The sequence below is a fragment of the Drosophila montana genome, unplaced genomic scaffold (assembly GCF_035044405.1).
Source record: "Drosophila montana isolate Dmon_TW-CO22-7 unplaced genomic scaffold, ASM3504440v1 contig_1962_1, whole genome shotgun sequence".
NCBI lineage: Eukaryota > Metazoa > Arthropoda > Insecta > Diptera > Drosophilidae > Drosophila > Drosophila montana.
Genome location: NW_026996879.1, coordinates 295574 through 317226, shown reverse-complemented (window position 1 = coordinate 317226; position 21653 = coordinate 295574). Strand labels below are relative to the sequence as shown.

The following is a 21653-nucleotide window of genomic DNA, read 5'->3' as shown; positions in this document are numbered from 1 at the left end:
TAAAAAAAAGTATCGTTGCTTAAACATATATTCTGAATATTGTATATCTACTTACCTAAGAATTCATATACATATACCCATAATACTGTTGGCATCTAGAAAGATAGACAGATAGAGTAAATTAGTAAGACTGTAAGCAGAGAAATATTTTATAAAATGACTTATACAAATTTATAATACAACACTAATGCTAACGCCATGAAATTCTGTAAAATTTATAATTATGAGAAACACATATTTAAGAATAAGTTCTTTTTTAAACGTGCATATATACATACACATATATATATACGAACATAGATTTATGAGAATCGCATAGAAGTGTGATACATTCTACATACTCACAGCGAAAAAATATATCAGCACTTTTACAGACTTAGTTTTCAAAATTTACAGACATACATATTTACTTACATACATTCACGCAAATACATACTCACATAAATACATAAAAATCGTTCAAGCTTTAACAATAAACAATAAAAACAAACAATGATAAGCTGTAGTTCTAAGTATTTGACGTGTGAAATAAATTGACGTGCGTTCGAGACAAGTGACGTACGTTAGTGAAGCTAATTTTAAATTATAGAGTACTGAATTCAAAGTCATTTAGCTAAGATAATTGAAATACACATCCTCGGCAGCTTGCGCTCGCATAGTTCAATGTATATCAATCTCATATGACGATGTAACCAATTTAGTGGATTTTGCACCCACTCAAAACTGTTTATCTGATAATCTCCGCACCCATGAGGAAACTCATAAAAAGCGCAATCATCGACGGCACCACAAAACTCGTCCAAATAGCCCAATAATTACAGGCGTGTTAAGTGCCCCCCGCTTCCGATCGCAATCGTTTGCACTCTTCTCAGCCTCAAAACTGTGCAAATATTTGTTTGCAGTTTTTCAAAGCGACTCCTGTCAATGTTGCTGCTGCTCTTCTTGTTGTTGTTGCTGTTGTTGTTGCCAAATGTGATTATTAATGTGCTTTGAATAGTGGAAATGGCAGCAACACCCCACAGCAATCGAGCACCCGAGCACCCGCTCACCCTCAACCCAACCCAACCCAATCCCAAGAAGTTCTCTCTAACGTATGCTAGTTGTCAGAGAGGGTGTGACAATCCGTAGAGCCCAACTAATGAGTGTAAACAACGGCCTGGCAAAAATTACAAATCCAAAAAAAAAGAACTGCCACAAACTGTTTGATTTGTCGCTTAGGACTAATGAAACCAAACATTAGAGCGAGCACCCTCAATATGCTTCTGGTTCTGGTTCCGTTCTGGTCTCAAGTTCCGGGGGTTGCCTGCGTCCGACCGTGCCCGGTCCCGTTGCCGTTTTCTCTCTCTCTAAAGTGTTGCAATTTTCCCCCGCCCGGGCACAAAAGGGATGTTGGCAGCGCCGTCGCATGGATAGACAGACGGACAAACGGACGGACGGACGGACTGGTTGGCTGGTAGATAGACCAGGCCGATGTGTTGTAAGTTGATTACGTGGTTGACGTTGACGTTGCTGCTGCTGCTGCTGTTGTTGTTGTTGTTGTTGTTGTTGTTGTTGTTGTTGCTGTTGTTGTTGCTGCTGCTGTTGAGCAGAGTTGCAATATGAGGGCGCATGTTGCTGCCGTGGAATCGGCAGCTGTCTTCACGTGAACTGCAGCCGCGATACTCGAACTCGGTAACTCTTCGTGGATTTTTCACCTCATTTTTTTGTGAGCAGCTACGTGCCTGAACTAGCTAATGCTCTGCGGCGGCAGGGGCACCCACCTGACTGAACTCCAATTGGTCGCCAGCGCGAAGTTCGCTAATGTAGCGCCAGGTCGGTCAAGGGCCTTGGTCAATATATGTACACATATGTATATCTGACTATCGTGAGCTGCTGCCGTAGCCACCGTGGCCAGCGCTTTCGTGGGAAACACTCTATATAGGCATGCGGGTGTGGTTTTTCCTTCTATGCTTTTGTATGTTTTGCTACAATTAATGAAATTGTATTTTGTGCGCTTAGATGCTACAGTTTTTGATTAATAGTCGTCCGAGGGGCAGCCTGAGAAATGCTTTGGGGCCAGCCGTCGTTGCATGCCCCGCAAGCTCACCTTTCGATGCTGCACTTGTTCTAATGGGACTTCCTAATGGTACGGCTGCTGCGAACAGGTACCAGCCACAGCTGAGCCTGGGCGCCTTATTGAGCAATTAGTTAAACGGCCACTAAACCGATGACAGTTAACGTTTTATCAATTGGTTTTCGTGGTTCCCAACATAAATCAAACTTCAGAGTGCAACTTTCACATATCAGAACGATTTGTCAGCCGCTGCGCCTGTTGCCTGACATGTTCGATATGATTGACCACCAGTAGAATTTTTGACATGCTCATTAGAGTCCCCTTAGCCCCACTCACTAAAACAAATAACTCGCGGGCTCAGGAATGCGAGGGCTATCCAGGAGATACAGTGTCTCAGATTACTTATATTGCCAACGATTATTAAGCTAATGAAATCTACTTGTAGTTCCTAGAACATAATTTAATCGGCTCTGGCATGGTTCGATATGCGTTGAGTCAGACGCAATGAAATCACAAATCAAAGCCCTATACACAAATACTCTTTATCAACAGAATTGAATTCAAGGTCGGCAACCAGTCGGTCAGTTCTCGGCCTGCTTTATATTTAGAAAACATATCAGTACAAACATATGTTTATTTCATGTACATTTGTGTGTACTATACTATATTGTTATACCTAGGGAATGGCTGAAAAGAGTTTAATGTTTTTGTCTAAATGTAGGCAAAAGACTGAAGAAAACATCTCCGACCCCATGAATTATATATATAACTTTTAAGAGCCAGAGTAAGTTCTCGTATAATATATACAGATAAGAAATAATTTTCTTTTTGAAAACCTTCCCCCAATATCACAAAATCGCAAAACACTAAAGGTGGAACCTTGTTATTTTGTATATACAGACTTTTAATGGCATATATATGCCCGAACTTTTCATATAAACGGAAGAAACTGACCCGGCGAAAGCTTGAGCAGCAATATGATTGATTTTGTTTATATATGATATGAAAGAAGTTCGGCATATCTCCTACTTACCTATTTATATTTTTATAATATTGCTGTTTGGATCGGCTGGTAATCAATTTGTTTAGTGAAGTTAAAGGTCTTTAAAATCTTCCAATGAAAAAAATAACTGTCTGTTATATTGAAATGGGAATCTTTTCTTACCATAAATCCATTGAAAATGGGTAAAACGGGATAATGGGGCTGAGTAAATTTATGTAACAGGCAGAGGGAAACGTCTCTGACCCCATATATATTCTTCAGCATTAATAGTTGTGTCGATCTAGCCATGATCTTCTGTCCATCTGTTCGTATGAATGGGATAAAGACTTAAAATTAAAGGTAGGTACTCCTACTGCACCGCCATAAGAGTTTGTTTCCGATCGTCGATTTTCTTAACAGCTTAGTCACCAAATTTGAGGGAATCTTCTAGTCGGGCAATGCCGCCTAGAGCACTCTTAGAAATGGTAGAGTTTTATAGTGTAGTGTTATAGTAAATTATGGTGTTGTAGTATTGTATAGTATAGTATTGTATAGTATAGTATAGTATCGTATAGTATAGTATAGTATAGTATAGTATAGTATAGTATCGTATAGTATATAGCAAAGTGCGATAATTTGAATTTATCAGATTTTCTTAATCGTTTTCACCTACCTAACCTAAAGTTATTATGAAAATGTAATAACCATCTCTTCACTTTCCACGCCAGCAAACTTATAAGCACCATGCCGTATTATAGCATACGAAACTGATGAAAAACGCACCCCTCCGAGCCGAGTGGCTCGACCCACTGTCAGTTAGTCAATAAGCGTCGCCGTGGAACATGATCCATCATCAGTTGAGTTGAAAGCTGTAAATAAACATGGATGGGCTGAGACTATTATTGAAATACGATGCCGCGATGACAACAGACAAAATGTTTGCTGTTTGTCCTGCGCAAAGGATGCTCAGATAGTCCAAACGTCCGACGCACAGTACAATGGGATGTGCCGCATAGGATCGGGGAACAGCAGGCACCAGGCGTATGTCCGCCCGATGCCTGACAGATCAACGTCAGACAGCCCACAGCATGAGATGAGTTTCCAGCTCGGCTTGCGATCGGCACGCGACACTCGAAAAGCTGATGATACTTCACATATTTTTCAATATATGCAACGCCGCAGGATCGCGTCAGTTATTAAAAATGATGAGCGTCCAGTTTGGCGTCGGGTCGTTAATGGTTTTCTCGCGAGCTTATCAACGTGTTTTCATCGACTACCGACTTTCAGTTAGCGCCCACGCGCCGCACGCAATTTCCTTCTCTATGCTAATTAGACGAAAGTCGTTTTCCAATTCAATTCCCAACCCCTCAACAGCCGCTCGCCCTAGAATGCCATGCCATGCGCCATGAATTCGGATAATATGCCAGTCTAGCACGAGCGAAACGTTGATAAGCAAAAGGTTGTACATATTTTTTGTGTTTTGTATTTATTTCGAAAGTATGTAACTTGCCCATTATTTGGCATGTGGGCTGGTGGATAAGGCAGATTAGGGGACTGTGGTTGCGCTTACCAGAAGGTTGACTAACGACACCTATATTTAGGTGTGGGTGAGTCTGGCTATAAGCCAAATAGGCAACAAGTAACTGTGCTATGCTGAAGGCTGTCCGACTACGTGATACCCTGTAGCCGGTAACTAGAATGTTTGTTACAGGTGATTGGAGAATATCAGTAATGTCACTCACAATATAGCTCACATTTAAGCCTTTGTGTATGATGCAGTATATTGTTTTGAACTGTATTTCTTTTAAATGATCAAAGTAATTATCGAATCGAAACCTGTGTTCATGCTTTAAACGTTATTAGCTTTTTAGGCGAGACAATGACTCGAAAAGTAAGCCGTAACAATATCATATATTATTTATAATTATATTTTGGTTCACATCTCTATATGGAAAACTGTTTGTCCTGACTGACTGACTGACTGACTGACTAACCCACAGCCCAATCCGTAAGAGCTACGAAGCTGAAATCATTACTGTAGTTACCTTTTGGAAATTCCACCAGCAAGTATGGAAAAATGCGAAAAACCTTTTTATGAAACTTTTTTGTTCACCATCCGATCGTCCTCAAACACACTTTTAAAGTTCTTTGATCGAATTAATTTCAGGGGTTTTTCACATTTTTTGCAAAATCCATTCCGCGTCGGAATAAATAAGGGTCAAAGATTTGGTGGGCACAGTTTGGCGTTCAAAATAATTTCCAAAGATCTTAACGCAAAATCATTGGGGACGTGTTTCACTATTTTTGCATTCTCGGTGGAAATGCGATTCAAAATGTTTCACACTTTTCGCAAAATTTACTCATTTCGAATGATAAACGCATGTGAAAGGTTGAATGGGCGAAGTTTCGGGTAGAAGCTCATACGCAAAGATCTTTAGGAAAATTTATTTGAGATGCTTTTTAGACTTTTTGCAAAATGCAGCCTTCTGCGATGGAAAATGCAGCTTCAAAGATTTTGTGGGGAAAGCTGATTGTCAAAATTTGACTTGGAAAGTTGTCTTATGAAAAGAAAAAACTATAGTTAATCTGGGTTTCTCTGTTATATGCATACTTTCGTACAACTCACTTTCAATTCTCTTACAAAATAGATACCTTAGCGTGCCCAGCCCATCATGATGTTTGGTAACTAGATTTAACCCACTTACATTCAAACACACACAGACACACACACACACAGACTCACAATATTTCACCCAAATATCTGTACATGGCGCATTTCCCACACCCACAGCAACTGGAAATATGTATGCAAGCCAATCCAAAGACCATCTGCTGAGCTTAACCCAATAAATAGCTGGCATAGTTGCAAGAGCTGCAAACCAGGGTTCAGCTCTGACTCTCGAGTGAGTCATAAATTGTGAAATGCAATGCACATTATCCTCGGCGCAAGATACCAAAAAGCCAAAGACAGTCCATGAGCTGAGCTGAGCTGAGCATTGGGCCCCAGGGAGACAGCCTGGTGGACACTTTCTGGCAAACAGTTGGCACCTAGTTGCAGTTGCTGTTGTTGCTGCCTGTGTTATTTATGAGTTTTGTGATGTTTCTGCAAATTTTTCTATGTAAGAGACTCCTTTGTTTTTGCTAGCTTCGAGCTTAGTTGAACTTGCGCCTTGCGCTTATCGAACGTCAATTGCGCAGACAACTTCATTGTAAGACCAAAAGATTCCTGCGCATTGATGTTGACAGCAGGAGTTCCAAGCACGCGTCGTCGTCAGAAACCACAGAAGGAAGTTGCTTGCGGTTCGCGTTCGGGTCTCCGCTTGGCTACGCTTGGCTCAAACTCTGGTCTCGACCAGACTTTTCGGTGCCAGTTGCCCAGAAATCTAATTACATTTTGTGGCCAAAGGCGCTGCGAATTTTCAACAGTGTTTGAGCGATTTCCATCAGTCAATAAAAGCTGCGCTCCAAGCCAACTCGTGCGCATGCGTCTCGTCTCTCGTGGACACAGCAGGCATATGGCTCAGCGGCAACATCTGATATGCCTCCGTTGGCGACTGGACTCAGCACTCACAACTTTATTTGCGCTGGATTTCGCGGAAATCGAAATCTTCCCCAGGCTCGAAATATTTCGCTGGAAATTGGAATGCCAATTCAATACGACAAGAGCTTTCTGTTTGGTTTGTTGTTAGCCTGTTTGTTTGTTTGTTTGTTTGTTTGTTTGCTTTGGCCATAGTTCACGAGGCGTCTAACAATTTGTTGAAACGTGCTCCTGACCAGAAAGGCAGACAGACATGAGTAGCATATGCTGTGCTGACAAGCCAAACAATTAAAACTAAAGTGGAAACGATCAAAATGTGCAACCCCGGTACACAGATCTATTGCCGCAGATATAGTCCAGGCAAACCGCACTCCCTGGCAATTTGCATAAATTAATATATTAACTGTAGTCCAACTGGTTGGACACTCACAACACCCTCACAGGACCTCTCGGCGATGATGATGCCATGGCGTGACTCATGGCGTGCTGGAATTCTGGAGTTGAATTGACTCGAGTCGCCGACAATTGCCAATTGGCTTTCGGATGTTCAGCGTCATGTGTTCCATATGCTAATGAGTCGAACAGCGTGCAGGATATACTCTACCAAGTCAGTCCAATACGATATGGGGCGATGATGAGCCGGCAGCTCGCTTTCGACATTGTCATGCTGTCAAGCGTAACCAAACTCCGATAAGAGCAATAAAAATGAAAATAGGTTGCGAGTGGCCCACAAAAGCAACAATGGCATTCGTAACATCTGTGTGCTGCCAGAAATGGCAGAGTTTCAGTCTGTGTGTGTGTGGCACTCGATGAGCGACTACACTTAGCGAAAACTATGTTGTCATTCAAGAACTTGAAGGTCAGCATATTGATGTTATGATATTAATGTAAACGTCATGATAATTATGTTTTCCTAAATTCTAGACTGCATATCACATTCTAAAGTGTTTCCCAAAATTTTAATATGATCAATGCTATTAAAAGGGAAGTTATTTTACGAATTCTATTGAGGTATAAGGTAATTTTCATAGTTTGCACGATTACAGTTCATTTAAAAATTTAGTCCTTTGAATATATTGTAGACAGTTTAAGAACTGAGAAAATCACTTTGTCAGATTATACGACAATAATATATTTAAACTGTCATATTCTTAAAGTTTTTTCAGTAGAAAAGTTAATTATTGCCCAAAAAGCGGGCAGATTTTAAATAAATATAATAATAATGTGAAGAAAAAAATTCGTACAATAAAATGAAATAATAGAACACACCCCCTTGACCTCCCCCAAAGTGTAGATGTTTAACTCCACCCCTTCCACTGCTTCCCCTATACTAAACATACATAAAGATATACGTAATACTTAAATGTCAACGTTTTACAGAAAAAGTTTAATTATTGCCCAAAAAGCGGGCAGATTTAAAAAAAAAATAATAATGTTAAAAAAGTAATATATTTTTAAAATAATTCTTGATTGTAGTTTCACCACTTTAATGAAGCCCCTAAATGTACTAAGTGGTCAATTATTTCTCTCAGTGCATGCTGTGGCACGCGATCAGTGGCAGCCCATAATGCACGACACGTACCAATGCTATCGACTGACTGACGGACTGACTTAATATATGCACCCACACAGTGATGACACGCATACCTACCAAAATAAAAAACAAAAAACATAAACACATAAACAACATTGGGGGAGCGACACATCAAATTGGAACTGAAAATTATGCCAATTGGTTTATCACTTGGCAACTGAAAAAAAAAACAAGCAACATCTGAGGGGCAGACAATTGCAGTGAATTAAAAACGCAACATTTCGAATGCCAAATTGCATGCATTTTATAGAAATAAAGATAGGGAATAATCGTGCAGTTGAGTACAGTTGTCCTTTCAGATGTACTGGCTGAGCCAGCGCTCCTTGGTCTGACGTCGCCAGTTCAGGGGGAACAGGCGCTTCCAGATCTCATAGCGTGCCGCATTGAGGCCCTCTTGCAAGATGAGCTCGTCGCCAATGTCCAGATAGTAACGCTTCTTAAAGCTGAAGGGGCGCCAGCGAATGTTGCGCAGCTTCTCATCGCTGGGCTTATTGGGATCCCTGTGTGAGAGGATGTCCTTTTCAATGAAGGCTTGGCTTCTTATATTTATCGTACGAACCCCTTGTACGCAAAGGCCGAGAACATGCGTGTCATGATGTCGACCATGCGAAACTCATCGTCGTCCTCCGTAAACATGCGACTGATCGAGGGCTCCACAAATAAGTACATTAGATCATCGTGATGCACAATGCCATAGGGCGCATCCTCCGGATAATGTATGTGGCTGCGTCCACCCTGATAGGCAAAGCGATAGTAGTAGACTTTGGTGGAACGGGCAGCCAGATGCACGAAGCGGTGAACGCCAAAGCCCGTCAGTGCATCCGAGTAGAGTGTGGCCAGGGCCTGAAGCGAGCTATTCGCCTCGAGCGGCAAATGGCCAAAATAATGCTGTCGCAGCTCCTGGCTAATGTTCTGAGCACGTGGACTGCTGGCATTGTACAGGAAACAGATGGGTGCCAGAGCCTCAAAGTTGTCATTGAAGGCGCCGAGCAAAGCGGGGCTTTGCAGAATGGCTGAGAGTTCAAAGTGAATCAATTAGGATGCGGGAGAGAGAGAATCACATCTCTGCCTGGCACTCACATATAGCTGGGCCCACAAACTCATCCTTGGTCATGCCCGTTATGATGGGTATCTTCATAAAGTCGCCGTTCTGATAGCTGCGCACGGGATCCTCAATGAGGAAACGCTCCTGTCCAAAGTCTGGCTCCACCACGGGCTTCCACAATATCAGCGGATTGTTTCGTCCAAAGTCAAACATGCGGGGCAGGGTATTCGCATATTCCAAATAGTGTTTCTGTGCAGAAGACCTTTAGATGTTGTCCATTTATTTTTTCATGTTTGAGCCTTACCCCACGCAGGCAGATCAGCATTTCGTCCGTGTCCTCTGTGTCGCACTGCAGCAATGCGGCCTGCTTTTTGGCCACGTCCATTTGATGCTCCGGCAGCGACCACTGACCCGTTGCGGCGCCGCTCATCACAATGGCTCGATGGAACAAGCCCTGCGACATGGGCGACACCATGTGCAGGGTTATGGCCATGGCACCAGCTCCATAGCCCAGCAGTGTAATCGCATTTGGATCGCCGCCAAAGCGTGAAATATGCAGCTTCAGCCAGCGCAGCAGCTGCACCTGGTCCTTGAGGCCCATATTGCCTGGCGCCTGCTGCGTGCCTGTGGCCAGAAATCCCAGTGTGCCCAGGCGATAGTTAAAGGTGACCAGCACCAAGTTGCGATCCATGAAATACTGGGGACCCGCAAAGTTTTTGCTCTGGCCAGACAGCGAGTAGAAGCCACCAGGATGTATGAATACAATGACGGGCTTCTTGGGGTTCGGCCGCGACTCGCTGGGCAGATCGCGTGAGTAGATGTTTAGCCTGAGGCAATCCTCGCTCACATCGTCACTGAACAGGCCCGGCTGCGGGCACTTAGGTCCGTCGAAGGTGGCATCGAATGTGTCAAACCATTGCTCTATCGGCTCCGGCGGCTTGAAGCGCAGATTGTCCACGGGCGCCTTGGCATAGGGTATGCCCCTGAACGCATAAAAATTGCGACCTGCCTGTGAAGGCAATATCGTGCCACGGATTTTACCCAATGCTGTGGTGATGACCAGATCCGAGAGCTCCTTATCGCTGCCGACGGGCACGTCCTCATCCTCATCCAGTGCCTTGGCCAGTTGGCTGCTAAGGAGCAGCAGCAGAAATCCAAACAGTTGCCACATCTGCCACATTTTCTGCGCGCTGTGCAAACAAGACTGTGGAGGCTGGGGCCGCAGCTCCAGGCTTTTATAGTCCCCAAGCTGGCACCTGGCTTATGCCACATAAAGTGCGCAAATTGATGATATTCTGACTCGGCGTGGGCGTTCGCTGTTGCTTCCTTGTTCTGTAAGCTCTTCCCATGTCCAATTGCGAGAATGCCCGCCTGCCCGGCCCGTGTAGTCCATAAATAACTGACACGCTGTCTGTTGGTTCTTTCAATATTCCTTCAGCTCTTCCCAAACACACCCAGTCCTTCCTGGCCGCAATCCCAATCGGCCAATCGCCCAATCGGCCTGCAGAACGCAACCCACGCACATTTCTTCCGAATGCTTCAGTTGTGTATTCTCCATTAATTTGTTATTGCTCCAATTTTCCCACGTGAACTTGTTTGCGTGTTTGCGGCTTATTAGATTAGCAGCGCATTTAGACACCCTGCCCGCCGCCCTCGGCCCTAACCTCTCGGTGACCTACCCAAAAAAACAAAAACAAAACAAAAGCGGAATACACAACAGCAGAAAGTGATCCTTAAATGCCCGCTAATAGCGTTTAATGGTGAGCATAAAAGGTGAGCACAAGTCATAAAGTTCTGCAGCGCAAGACGATGATGACACACCCCTCCGTGCCCAGCCAAGGAGTCCCGAAAGTGCCCGAAAGACCGCAGATCCAGCCGAGAACTGCGTTAAGTGTTCCTTTGTGCTCTTCTTCCGTTGGTTCAACCTTATTTGTTTTCCTCTTCTGTTATTACTGTCTGCTTTGCTGGGCTCAAAGGACGCACATAAATTGTCAGTTGTGTAGCGCAGACAAAAAGCGTGCTAATTGGATTTATATTGGGCATTATGAAAGGAACTTGGTAGCATCTCCTTGCCCTCCTTTCAAGTGTGAAAACATATCGCGGACTGCTGTTTTCCCATTGCCAATGGGAACAATTGTAACAAGCTATTACGAAGGATATTAGTGGGAGCGAAGTGCTGAAGTAAAAAGTTTTTAAAAGGGATTCTCGGTCAAAAGCACGCAACTATTCGAAATTATCCAGCTGCTATTCCGTATTGATTACGTTACAGGAATATTTTTGATAATTTATATTTTACAAATTTAAGTAATATGTGACGAGTTTTCTTAATGAATTCTGAATTTTAGGATGTGAGGGTATTACTTTAGTAGTACTTTAAGGCATAATATATTAAATATTTATGTATATGCAAATGTGTTTTAGCCAACTTCCCCTATTAGACTTAACTTTTTTATGTTTAAATAAAAGATCTTAACGCAATAGATGCTGTTTGGTCAATTTTAAACATTATATTTGAACGTTGTGTCAAACTTATTCACTTGGTAAGCCGCATGTAAACTAAAGTAACTACTAGGGACTGAACTTATGACCTCTCTTCATATCACTTGAAGGTCACACATTGCTGTAGGGGCTTCAACAGGGCTCAAAAGCCGGCAAAGCGAGAGGACAAATAATATTCATTCAGACTGGCACATGCTCCAACTCCTACACTGTGGCTGGAGCACAACGTATAATTGATGATATGACCTCGTTCGCCAGAACTTGCCCCGCCCCGATTTGATGCCAAGCAGCTCGGCGGCGATCTTCACGCCTTGACATCTTGAGTTCTAGCTACGGCAATAACCAATGCCATCATCATGGCAAGCTGTGCCGTTGTTAGACATTCTGTGGTCGTCGTCGTATTACCAGGTAATTGTAACATCAGCTCTAGCACGGGCTCGAGCTCGGCAGGTGACACAAATGCAGACGCCTCCGGTGCTGCAGCCAGACACTAATGACCAGGCCAACGACGAAGACGACGTCGTGCCATGCGCCACAGGATGTGTCTGCAACGTTGTCGAGAGGTGTGAAGAGTGGCCAAGTCTCTGAGTATGTGCGAGTGTGTGTGTGTGTGTATGTTGTTGCTTTTATGACTCCTGCCGCGCCTCAAGTGTGCCCGTGGTGATGTTGTGGGTTTTTCCTATTAAAAGTGTTTGGTTTTAACTTTCAATTTGGATTTAATTAGCTGGCAAATGTTGACATATTGCCAGGAGCCAAGCCAAGCCCAAGGCTTGCGTGTGGTCGGTTCTGCAAAGATGCCTAGATATCGGCACCTTTCGCCAGAACCTGGCATAGTTACTATCTAAGTGCCATCTAATAGATTGGCATCAACAGGATTTGCCAAGTGTCGAGCCTGCCAAACCAAAAAAATATCTCCAATTCAGTTCGATTGTCAAAACGCATAATTTATTGAGCACACTCATTAGATCGTGAGGCGATTGTCTGTTCTAAATTAGCATCCCATTCTATTTGCACTTGGTTTCTAATGCGCCCCTAGCGCGGCGGGACCACCAAATCATCCCTCTAAAAAAAATAGCAAATAAATAAACACACGAAACGTTAAATGCACATTGACTAATGAAATGTTTGGCGATTTCGATTCAGATTCGACTTCGAGTACCCGTGCGCGAGAGGTCGTTCTGGGCCAAATGATTTGAGTAATTTATGGCCCACAAAATCGTGGCTGCAGCCAAAACAATTGCACATGATTTTGGCTCTAAAAATCGAACAAAAATATCCAATTTTGTGTTTCCATTCGATGGACTCATTTGTTTGTGTTGCGCCTGTGTTTTTATGCCAATTTGCATTTGATAATACGCCCGCGAACTATTGTCACCAGAATGTTAGCTAATTAGAGGGATTTGTTTCCCAGTTTTTATGGCCTCATGGAGCGCCAGCGATGCGTGTGCCCGTACCCGAGGCCAAACCTGGAGCAGCACATGGGCACGCGTCATAGGTGAGCCGCAACAGAGATAACTTTTTTTTTTTTTTGAAAATTTATGGCAAAGCGTATTCGCGAAATTGGCAGGCGTGAAGAGCGAATGAATGTGAAATGTATAGATAGATACAAATGTGGGTAAAATCAAGTAAAATAAACTGGCATTTGATATGCCTTATGCCAGTACTCAATGCACTTAAATTCGACTGCTTTCGGTTTTAATAAATCAGGAAATAAATCACTATCGACCAAGTCGGCAACTTTTATATAACATTTTCATTGATTCAACACTCGGCAGGATGCATAGATAGACGGACATAGCCTAATAGCTCACTTGGCTCTTGATCCTGATTAGGTTAGAAGCTGCCTCCATTTGTCTATTACTCGCATAAAGTGTATAGACAAAATGTTATTAGAAGTACAAGAGTTATTGTTGGTTTCATAAAGTTCTCTCTAGATTTTCGATGTATAAAATCTAACATATTTCTATTAAATGGAGAACATTAATGACACTCCTCCAGTCAATAGAAGTCAAATATTCATCAGCAGCTGCCTTAACTGCTTTGCTCCTTCTCCTCACATGAGCATATGCAAAAATAAGTGTTTGGATGCGAAATAGATGAGTACACTCTATAGGAATAATCCTCCCCAGTCGAATAATCAGGCGCGACATAAACAACAATTGACAAACGGTAAAAACTGTCAAAGGCAATTGTCGCAGTCTTTGTTCGCTTGGGCACAACAAACTGACAGACAGACAGACAGACAGACTGGCAAAGTGATTGATCATATGATGAGCTCTTTGATTCCCAGTTATCGCCGGGACGGGGATATGACTGGGCGCGCTCGTACATCAATTTCGAGTGGGCTGGCTGGCTGCTCGAGCCTCTAAATGAACGTGGGAGTTTCTGGTTTGCACCTTGAGTTTTGCGTCGTCTGCCTTTGCGATGCGAAGCACGTGCCGCACACTCGAGGCGCTGCCTAGCATGTAAATCTGTATGTGGCACTTGCAACAGCTCCACAACAGCAGCCGCCTGCTGTCTGCTGCCTGCCACATGCCGCCTGCATAACCTCGTGCAGCAGCAGAAGAAGTGCAGCTGCTGGGCTGGCGGCTTGCCGCAGTCTTCGCCACTTCCTTTTCGTGGTCTGTTTGAGAATTTAACCCGTGCCGTCTACGTGCTCCGCTGGAGTGCTGCCAGAGCTCATAGCATAGCATAGCAGAGCTAAATTAATTGTTGTTATTATTTACTTGCATTTTGTGGCATTCTGGCCGATAGCACCTGTTGGCCATGGCCCGCGCACATTAATTGAATTTTAATAAACTGTGATCCTTTGATTTCGCATTTCTATAATCGCCTCTGATGTGCTGATAACTCCCGACTCTGCCTTCTGACTTGCCCTCATAGCTATAATCATAATCGTAATCGTAGTCGTCAACATAAACGTAATTAAGTTAAACGTCTATATATATACATATGAACCGTTCATTTTTGGCGTCTGCCGGCTGGCCGACTGGCTGACTGGCTGACCGTCCGACTGGTCTGCGGCAGCTCCTTGTCGTAGGTCATGCGTGCCGCTGGCCAGTCGGATTGTCGTCTGGATCGGTCGCACCTAAGTGGCCTGGCGCTACGCTACTTTTGCCAACTTGATTGCTTATGCGCATATATATGCGGGATGAATTCAATTGTGTCCAGATTTCACATCTTGCTTTACTGGCTAAGACCTAACGAGAGAGTTGTCGGGCAGCTGAGGCTTACAAACGACTTATATATTTCTTTTGTTATTATTATTTATTAATGGTCGACAAAACGAGTTTCAATGCTAAGAAGCAAGGTGTTAGACGAGAAAAAGTATTTTTAAGTGAGCATTAGAAGTAATCTTAATATGCTCAACTTATTTAGCATATATAATAAATTAGAAAGAATAGGGAGGAAAAGGTTATTAAAAAGAGTAAAGAAATTAGAATTAGAATTTGGAAGATTAAGTAGATAGTTTAGTAATATACTGATGGAAAATCACTGACTCGATGGGCGAAAATCTTAGCCTGTCCGGAAAGATATGCCCTACTCAAGGTATTCTTTAATGTTTTAGGTAACAGTTTCTGCTTTGTTAATTAATTATTCATAAAATTTTTAAATTAAATTATATAGTACTTTAAGTGGTCCAGGTGGCATAGTATATATGTAAAAAGTATATTTATATTAAGTATAACCAAGTTATATTATATTAAAATCAAAAATATCAAAACCATTTTAAATAAATATTTAAGGGATTTTAAGCACACAAGATTGGAAAAGTTTTTAAACAGACCGTTTTAAGAACATGTGACTTTTATAAGGTATTTATAAATATATCCATTTATTGATTTTAGTTTTCATTTGTAAAAGTTCACAACCATTATTTAATTACAATGATGCATAACATTAATCGAACATAATAAAGTTAAAATATTACTCAAAGCATTGCATTTGCATAATAAAATGGGGTTATGATTTTTATTTTTCCTTCAGAAACCAAACCCAAAGTCGTTGCAGCCCGACCCCGAGAAAAATGCGGTCAACATCGAAATCATGCCGAACTCAATTTTAAATCAACCCCAACTTCGAACGCCACCCAGTAGTCGAACCACTCTGCAATCTTATCGCAGCATCTCGGTTCGTTGGAGCACAGAGGCATTCAAGTTGATATGAACGGATGCACTCAAGATAAGCCAACTTAACTCTGGACGTGCATAACATAGAGCCGAAAGGCAAGGTCAAGGGCATGGACGTAAATAAAATACGTAAAAATTGAAAAAGTTGTCAGACTGTTGGCAAAATGAAGCTGATGTGAGACAGGGCCTCGGGCGTCTAACTGCACATTGACAACTGGGGAGAAAAAAATAATGTAATAAGAATTCCAGTAATGATCGTGTACCTCGGAAGGAAGCCTGTGTTTAGGCCGAGTTCCTTGACATGCGCATCAGATGAGATGCAATAAGATGAGATGCGTGTATGTGCGATAATCAAACGTTTCGCGGCCAAAACACATTAGTGTCAAATGGCTTTTGCCCGGGGCCGTGCCAGTGCCTGCTTATTGTTTAAACAAGCGACAGGACGAGACACGCGTGGCCAGGCCCGGCCAGGCCAGGACTGGGCCAGGCAAGAGATGGCTGCTATTAAAATCATTATGCCGCAAATGTGGCAAATTTTCAACAGTTCATTTAACTGATTAAAGTGTAAGGCAGCGACGATTCGATTTTGGCCAATTTGTCAGGCTGATGAAGAAATGGCCCAAGACAGCCGCTGCCGGGCAGCTCTTTAGGCTTATGTGAGTAAATTACATCGCAGGAGCTATGTAATTTTGGCACCTTCTGCTTTTTTTTTTGTGCCCTGTGCTGCAGCCAAAGAAGTCATAAAATTAAATTTATGAGTCATAATTTTTATAATCAAAAAGGCTTTTTTGTCTTAACGCTTGCGGCTCATTTGGCAGAGTGAACATCGCGCCTTTATAATTGGGTTCTAATCGGGCTCATTTATAAGGTCACAATCCTCTGAGTCTTTGACTCCAAAAATCCATTAGCATTTGGCTTAAACACATTTGTCAAAAGGCCTCTCAAAAACAATGTTGTTGTGGGTGATTTCCGTGTGTGTGCGTGTGTGTGTGTAAAATATTAATCAGTCAATAGGCAAAATGTTAATCCGCTTTTAAAATGTCTTGTTGTTGTTGTTGTTGCTGTTTCCCTTGATCTATTAGTGGACCGCCCAGCGTGACGACCAATTAATTGCGTAAATGGAAAAATTGCCTTCGGTTGGTCTTTGTCTTTGTTGGGTGCCACAAGTCGCACTTTGGAGCTTGTCTGTGATATTAGCTTCGACGGGGCAACAGTAAAAAAATTTTCAACGACCCAGAGGTCCAATATATTCCAAAAAATTATGGAATTAAAAAAAAAATGTTTATAAATTTATCTCTGCATAAATATTTAACTTAAAAGTTTATCTCTGCATAAATATTTAACTTAAAAGTTTATCTCTGCATAAATATTTAACTTATTTTTGTTTTTTCTCTTTGTATGTATTTTTTAAAATTAAATTTTTAGTCATTAGCTTAAGCTTATAGAAAATGTTATCAGCTATTTTATTAATTCAATTCCCTCAATTTAAATTTAATAAAAATCTTTTTATTTGTAAATTTGAAATAGCTGAATAGCTTTTGTAATTTTGTATTTATAAATTAAATATTTTTGATTACTCGGAAATATAATCAATTTTAGTTTTAATTGTTCTTTATATTTTTTTTTACTATGATTTCTCAAATTTACTGACTTTGCGTTGCAAAAGTAAAATTTGTTTAAGTGTAAAGCGCAGCTAATTAATTAATAATATTTGTGCTTCGAATCATTTGAAAACCATTTGAAACTAAACCAATTTTTATTTATTTTAACTGAGCAATGATTAATTTGGTGCGCTAAAAACGAAATATTTTGTTTTTTTTTTTTTTTATTTAAGTAACAAATGTGTTTTTTTGGTTTATTGTTATTTGTGGTGTCTTCAATGACAGGCCCTTTTTTTTTTGGGGGGAACAGCTTGAGCTTTTTAAGTTGGAGAGCACGCGCTCATTAGAGCGCAGCCAGGCAGCGCCGCTGGAGTCTACGGCGGAGCTGGAGTCGGAGATGGGACCACACCGAGTGTATCTACATTAAACAAGGCATGATTATAATAATGTTGAGCAATTAATTGCGAAAAGCCAAAGATGTGAGCGCAGCTGCAACAAACTAAACATTTACGAGTTGTAAAATTAAGTGTGTGTGTGTGTGTGTGTGTGCAAGTGTGTGTGTTTTTCTACTACTATTTTTGTAGCGTTGAAATATGTTTTTGTCACCCGTATAATTTGGCGAGTGGTGCGTTAAGGCGACAACAACGTCGGCAACAGGCCAAGAGCTAGGAGCCACTCAGCGGCTGGGCAGCCATTTCTGCTTATTGGTAGTAGTACGCACACATCTTAAGGCCCAATCCCGTATAATCAGCCCAGGTGACTGCGTACTGCCCTTTTAATTATGGGTCACAGTCAATGAACAGCAGCAGTCGCAGTCTCCGTCGCAGCCGCAGCATTTCTTTCTTTGCATTTCCTGTCAACGGCAACTCAATTTTCACTTTAACGCCTATTTGCTGGCAAGTTGCTTTCCCCTGCTCCCCCTTCCTTTCCCCTGCAAGCCCATTGGCATTGTCTAAGGGCGTCGTTTACATTTAACTGGCTGTTGGCTAATTGTCAGTCGACTCTGGCTTGCTACCAACTACCAACAACTGGACGCATAAATTTGTTTTATTTTACTTTTTTTAGTTGTTTTTGTTTTTTTTTTAATGTAACTTTAACCTAAATGGCGATGCGGGCCGATCAGGTGAAAACACAAGACGAACGCATCAGCGACAAGCTGCGGCACCAGCACCAGCACCACGTTGGACTCTTCCTCGGCAATGCGTCGTCGTTCTCATTACCAAATGCCGTTCGGTGCTTGCTGGCCATGTTATTATTTTCATTTGTTTATGCTTATTTTGTACGTGCTGTTACCCGGCTTAATATCACTCTTAATGTGATTAACCCCAAAGGCAGATGGAACATTTGAGAAATTGACGGGCGTGCACTCGTAATGTGCGGCGCTCTTCGATTTTGAGAACAGCCACTCAAAACTGGGCCGTTGATTTGCATTCGAGAAAATGATTTAATTTTGGCATCCGTATGCCATATTCTGCAGTCAATCAGTCAATCAGGACTTTGACTTAAATGACTAAAAAAATAACGAAAACATGCCGTAATACAAAAGTATCTGAGAGATTTAAAATTTGTATATTAGACTTTACCCTTTAAACGGTTTCAAAAACGTTAACGTAATATTTTTGATTAACTAATATCCTTTTATATAGCTTGACGGACAGGCTATAAATTTTCCCCCCGACCCCCCGGGTCGGTTAATTCCCATTACTATCTCTTTATCCTGTCTACTTAACACTCTATATATAAAGTATACATTTTTTCTTCCTTTTTCCTTTTCCTTTTTGTTGTATTTTCCTAACTTATATAGTAAATTAAGATTCTTCTTCTTTAACGAAATTAGCTGTGAAAAGGGCCATAACTGGCCAGGCGGGCAAATAAAAAACTTCCAATGGTCGGTGATGTTATTAGAAAATTGTGTATTCTAACTAGGCTTTAAGCATTTCATTTTCATAATGTGATGTATTGAATAATTGGGAAGACGCTCGTTTTTGTCTACCATGAATAATTAATGAATTATTAGTTTTTCTTGATGAATTAGTGCTAGATAATTACATGAATATACAAGCTTCTGTTGCAATAAGTCATCATTTTTATAAAAATTGTTATTTTAATAATTTGTTTAGAATATACAAACTATAGCTACTAAGGCCTACTCCAACACTGGCTAACACAATATTTCTTTATCTTAGCCCAATTTCGAACTCGCCTTGAGAAAGTATGACATTGTCTTCTTGGTGAACTCTTGCAAAAACAGTAAAAATATAGATTTAATTTAGTTTTGAGCCAACTTTACATTTCTAATCCCACACACGAGATTTAATTGATTTGGCAAAGCGAGTCTTTAATTGAGCTTCAGGGCTTTTCAAGCGTGCCTCAGCAGCAACGCAAAAAGCACGAATAATAAGTAAATAATTAAATTTTTCATGATAATTATCAAACTCATGTGCAATGAACAATACACATGAGATACTTAGAGCCACTCTCAGATACACACACACACACACACAAGCAGATAATGAGCAATGCCGGCTCTACACACGCTTGCCACACTCCACAGAGTCTCGTTTGTGTGTGTGTGTGTGTGTGCATTGTGCGCGTCAGCAGCTGTTATCCGACCAATCAGCGACGACTGGAATGAACTTGGAATTGCCAGCGCGCGCGCACACACACATACACATAGACACATAGACAGACTCACTCATAAACGCACACACATAATGGTACTCGTATCTGACGGATACATTTGCAGCGAGCATACGAGCAACGGCAGCTGCGGCTGCTGCCTCTGTCTGCAGCTCCCTACGGCCGATGGAGTTGGCTGTTGATTGTGCGCCGACGTCGTCGTCGTCGTCGTTTGTGGAGTTTTTGCCAAATTTATGCGGGTGTATAATGGTCCGTCCGTGCGTCCAATGGGTCCGTCCGCTCAATATGCTCGTCTCTTTGTGCGTCTCTCAGCGGCTTGGTGTGTGGCTGTTGTTGGTTTTTGTAGGTGGAGCCAGCCATAATATCATTTCATTGTTGACAAAACTTTGGCAGCGTCGTTTTTGTCTTCAGCCGAAGTCTCATATGCTCATTTTATTTTCTGTTGTTTTCTATCTGGCAGATACGTAAATTTTGCCCTGCTGCACACAGCGCGCACAGGTTGCCACAGTGAAAGGTCGTCATTGTTGTCGTCGCCGTTGTCCATGTCGTTGTCGTTGTCGTTGCCGTTGTCATTGCGTGTGCTCAAGCCGAACAAACTAGCGACGGTTGCTGGCTATTCGTTAGATAAAGATACAATTGTGTTAAGGCCCACGGAAGTCTATTGACGCCATTGCGGCGGCATTCGATGCGATTATTATGGCCAAGTGCTGCAATTGTGAAGTGACAACAGTTTGACAAGTGCGCATCTCACAGCTCAACTACATATTTATTGGATATATCGTTCATCAGACCACATCGACGACGCAAATACACTGACACACACACACACGCACACACACTCGCACACACAGGCACACACATACTCTGGATTAAGCGCATTTGTTTGGAATATGGTTATTTTGTAAGTTCTGTTTGGCCTATCGTTGGTAGCCTCTCCTCTGCGATTTCAAGTCCCCTGACACCAGACAAAGGCATTCAAAGAATTATTAATATACAAACATTCACGCATTTACGATAAAAAGCTTCAATCGAAACGATTCCAAAATACCCGAGCATGCCATATATTTCGAAAATCAAAACGATCGACCGCAAATATACCCTTTTTTTTCATCTCAAATCGAGACTTTTGCCAGGCTCTAGTTACTATCTCCGAATTGATTAAGTGAAATTCATGATATGTGAGTTTTACTTAAAATAAAATGTACTTATTTTAGTCTTGGTTCTATGAATTAAACACACTACTATCAAACAACAATGAGGGGTATTATATAGAAATTTATTTAAATCCCTTTATGTATTTGGACCATGATAAAGTATGAAGTATTCAGCAGTGCTTATTGGATAAGGAAACAAAATATTTTAATTTATTGAATGTGTTGGTAAATTAATTGACTTATTACCAATAAGCCAGGCCAAAGATTATATTAAACCTCAAGAGGGGCATAGTTACTTTGGTCGAAAAGAATACTTTGAGTAACATTTTTGTATGGATCAAAAACAAAGATTCAAAATTCAATAGCTCAAAATCAATTACCAAATAACAAAACAACTGAATATAACAAATTAATCAT

General features: G+C 41.6%; 1 protein-coding gene and 1 long non-coding RNA gene across 3 annotated transcripts in view; both read right to left on the bottom strand.

Annotated features, from left to right (window-relative positions):
• LOC135426041 (uncharacterized) overlaps window positions 1-21653 on the bottom strand; it is a 126932-nt gene continuing 105279 nt past the window's right edge. For both annotated transcript variants that reach the window (XR_010435829.1, XR_010435830.1), the window contains one exon: window positions 1-95. This is a non-coding gene — a long non-coding RNA (uncharacterized LOC135426041). The remainder of the gene's footprint in view (window positions 96-21653) is intronic.
• On the bottom strand, window positions 8460-10392 carry LOC135441287 (juvenile hormone esterase). The gene is made up of 4 exons (XM_064700830.1): window positions 9517-10392; window positions 9248-9461; window positions 8727-9180; window positions 8460-8667 (listed from the first exon to the last, which is right to left on the bottom strand). Exons 1-4 carry the CDS (start codon window positions 10390-10392, stop codon window positions 8463-8465), a joined length of 1749 nt encoding a protein of 582 aa, XP_064556900.1. The 3' UTR covers window positions 8460-8462.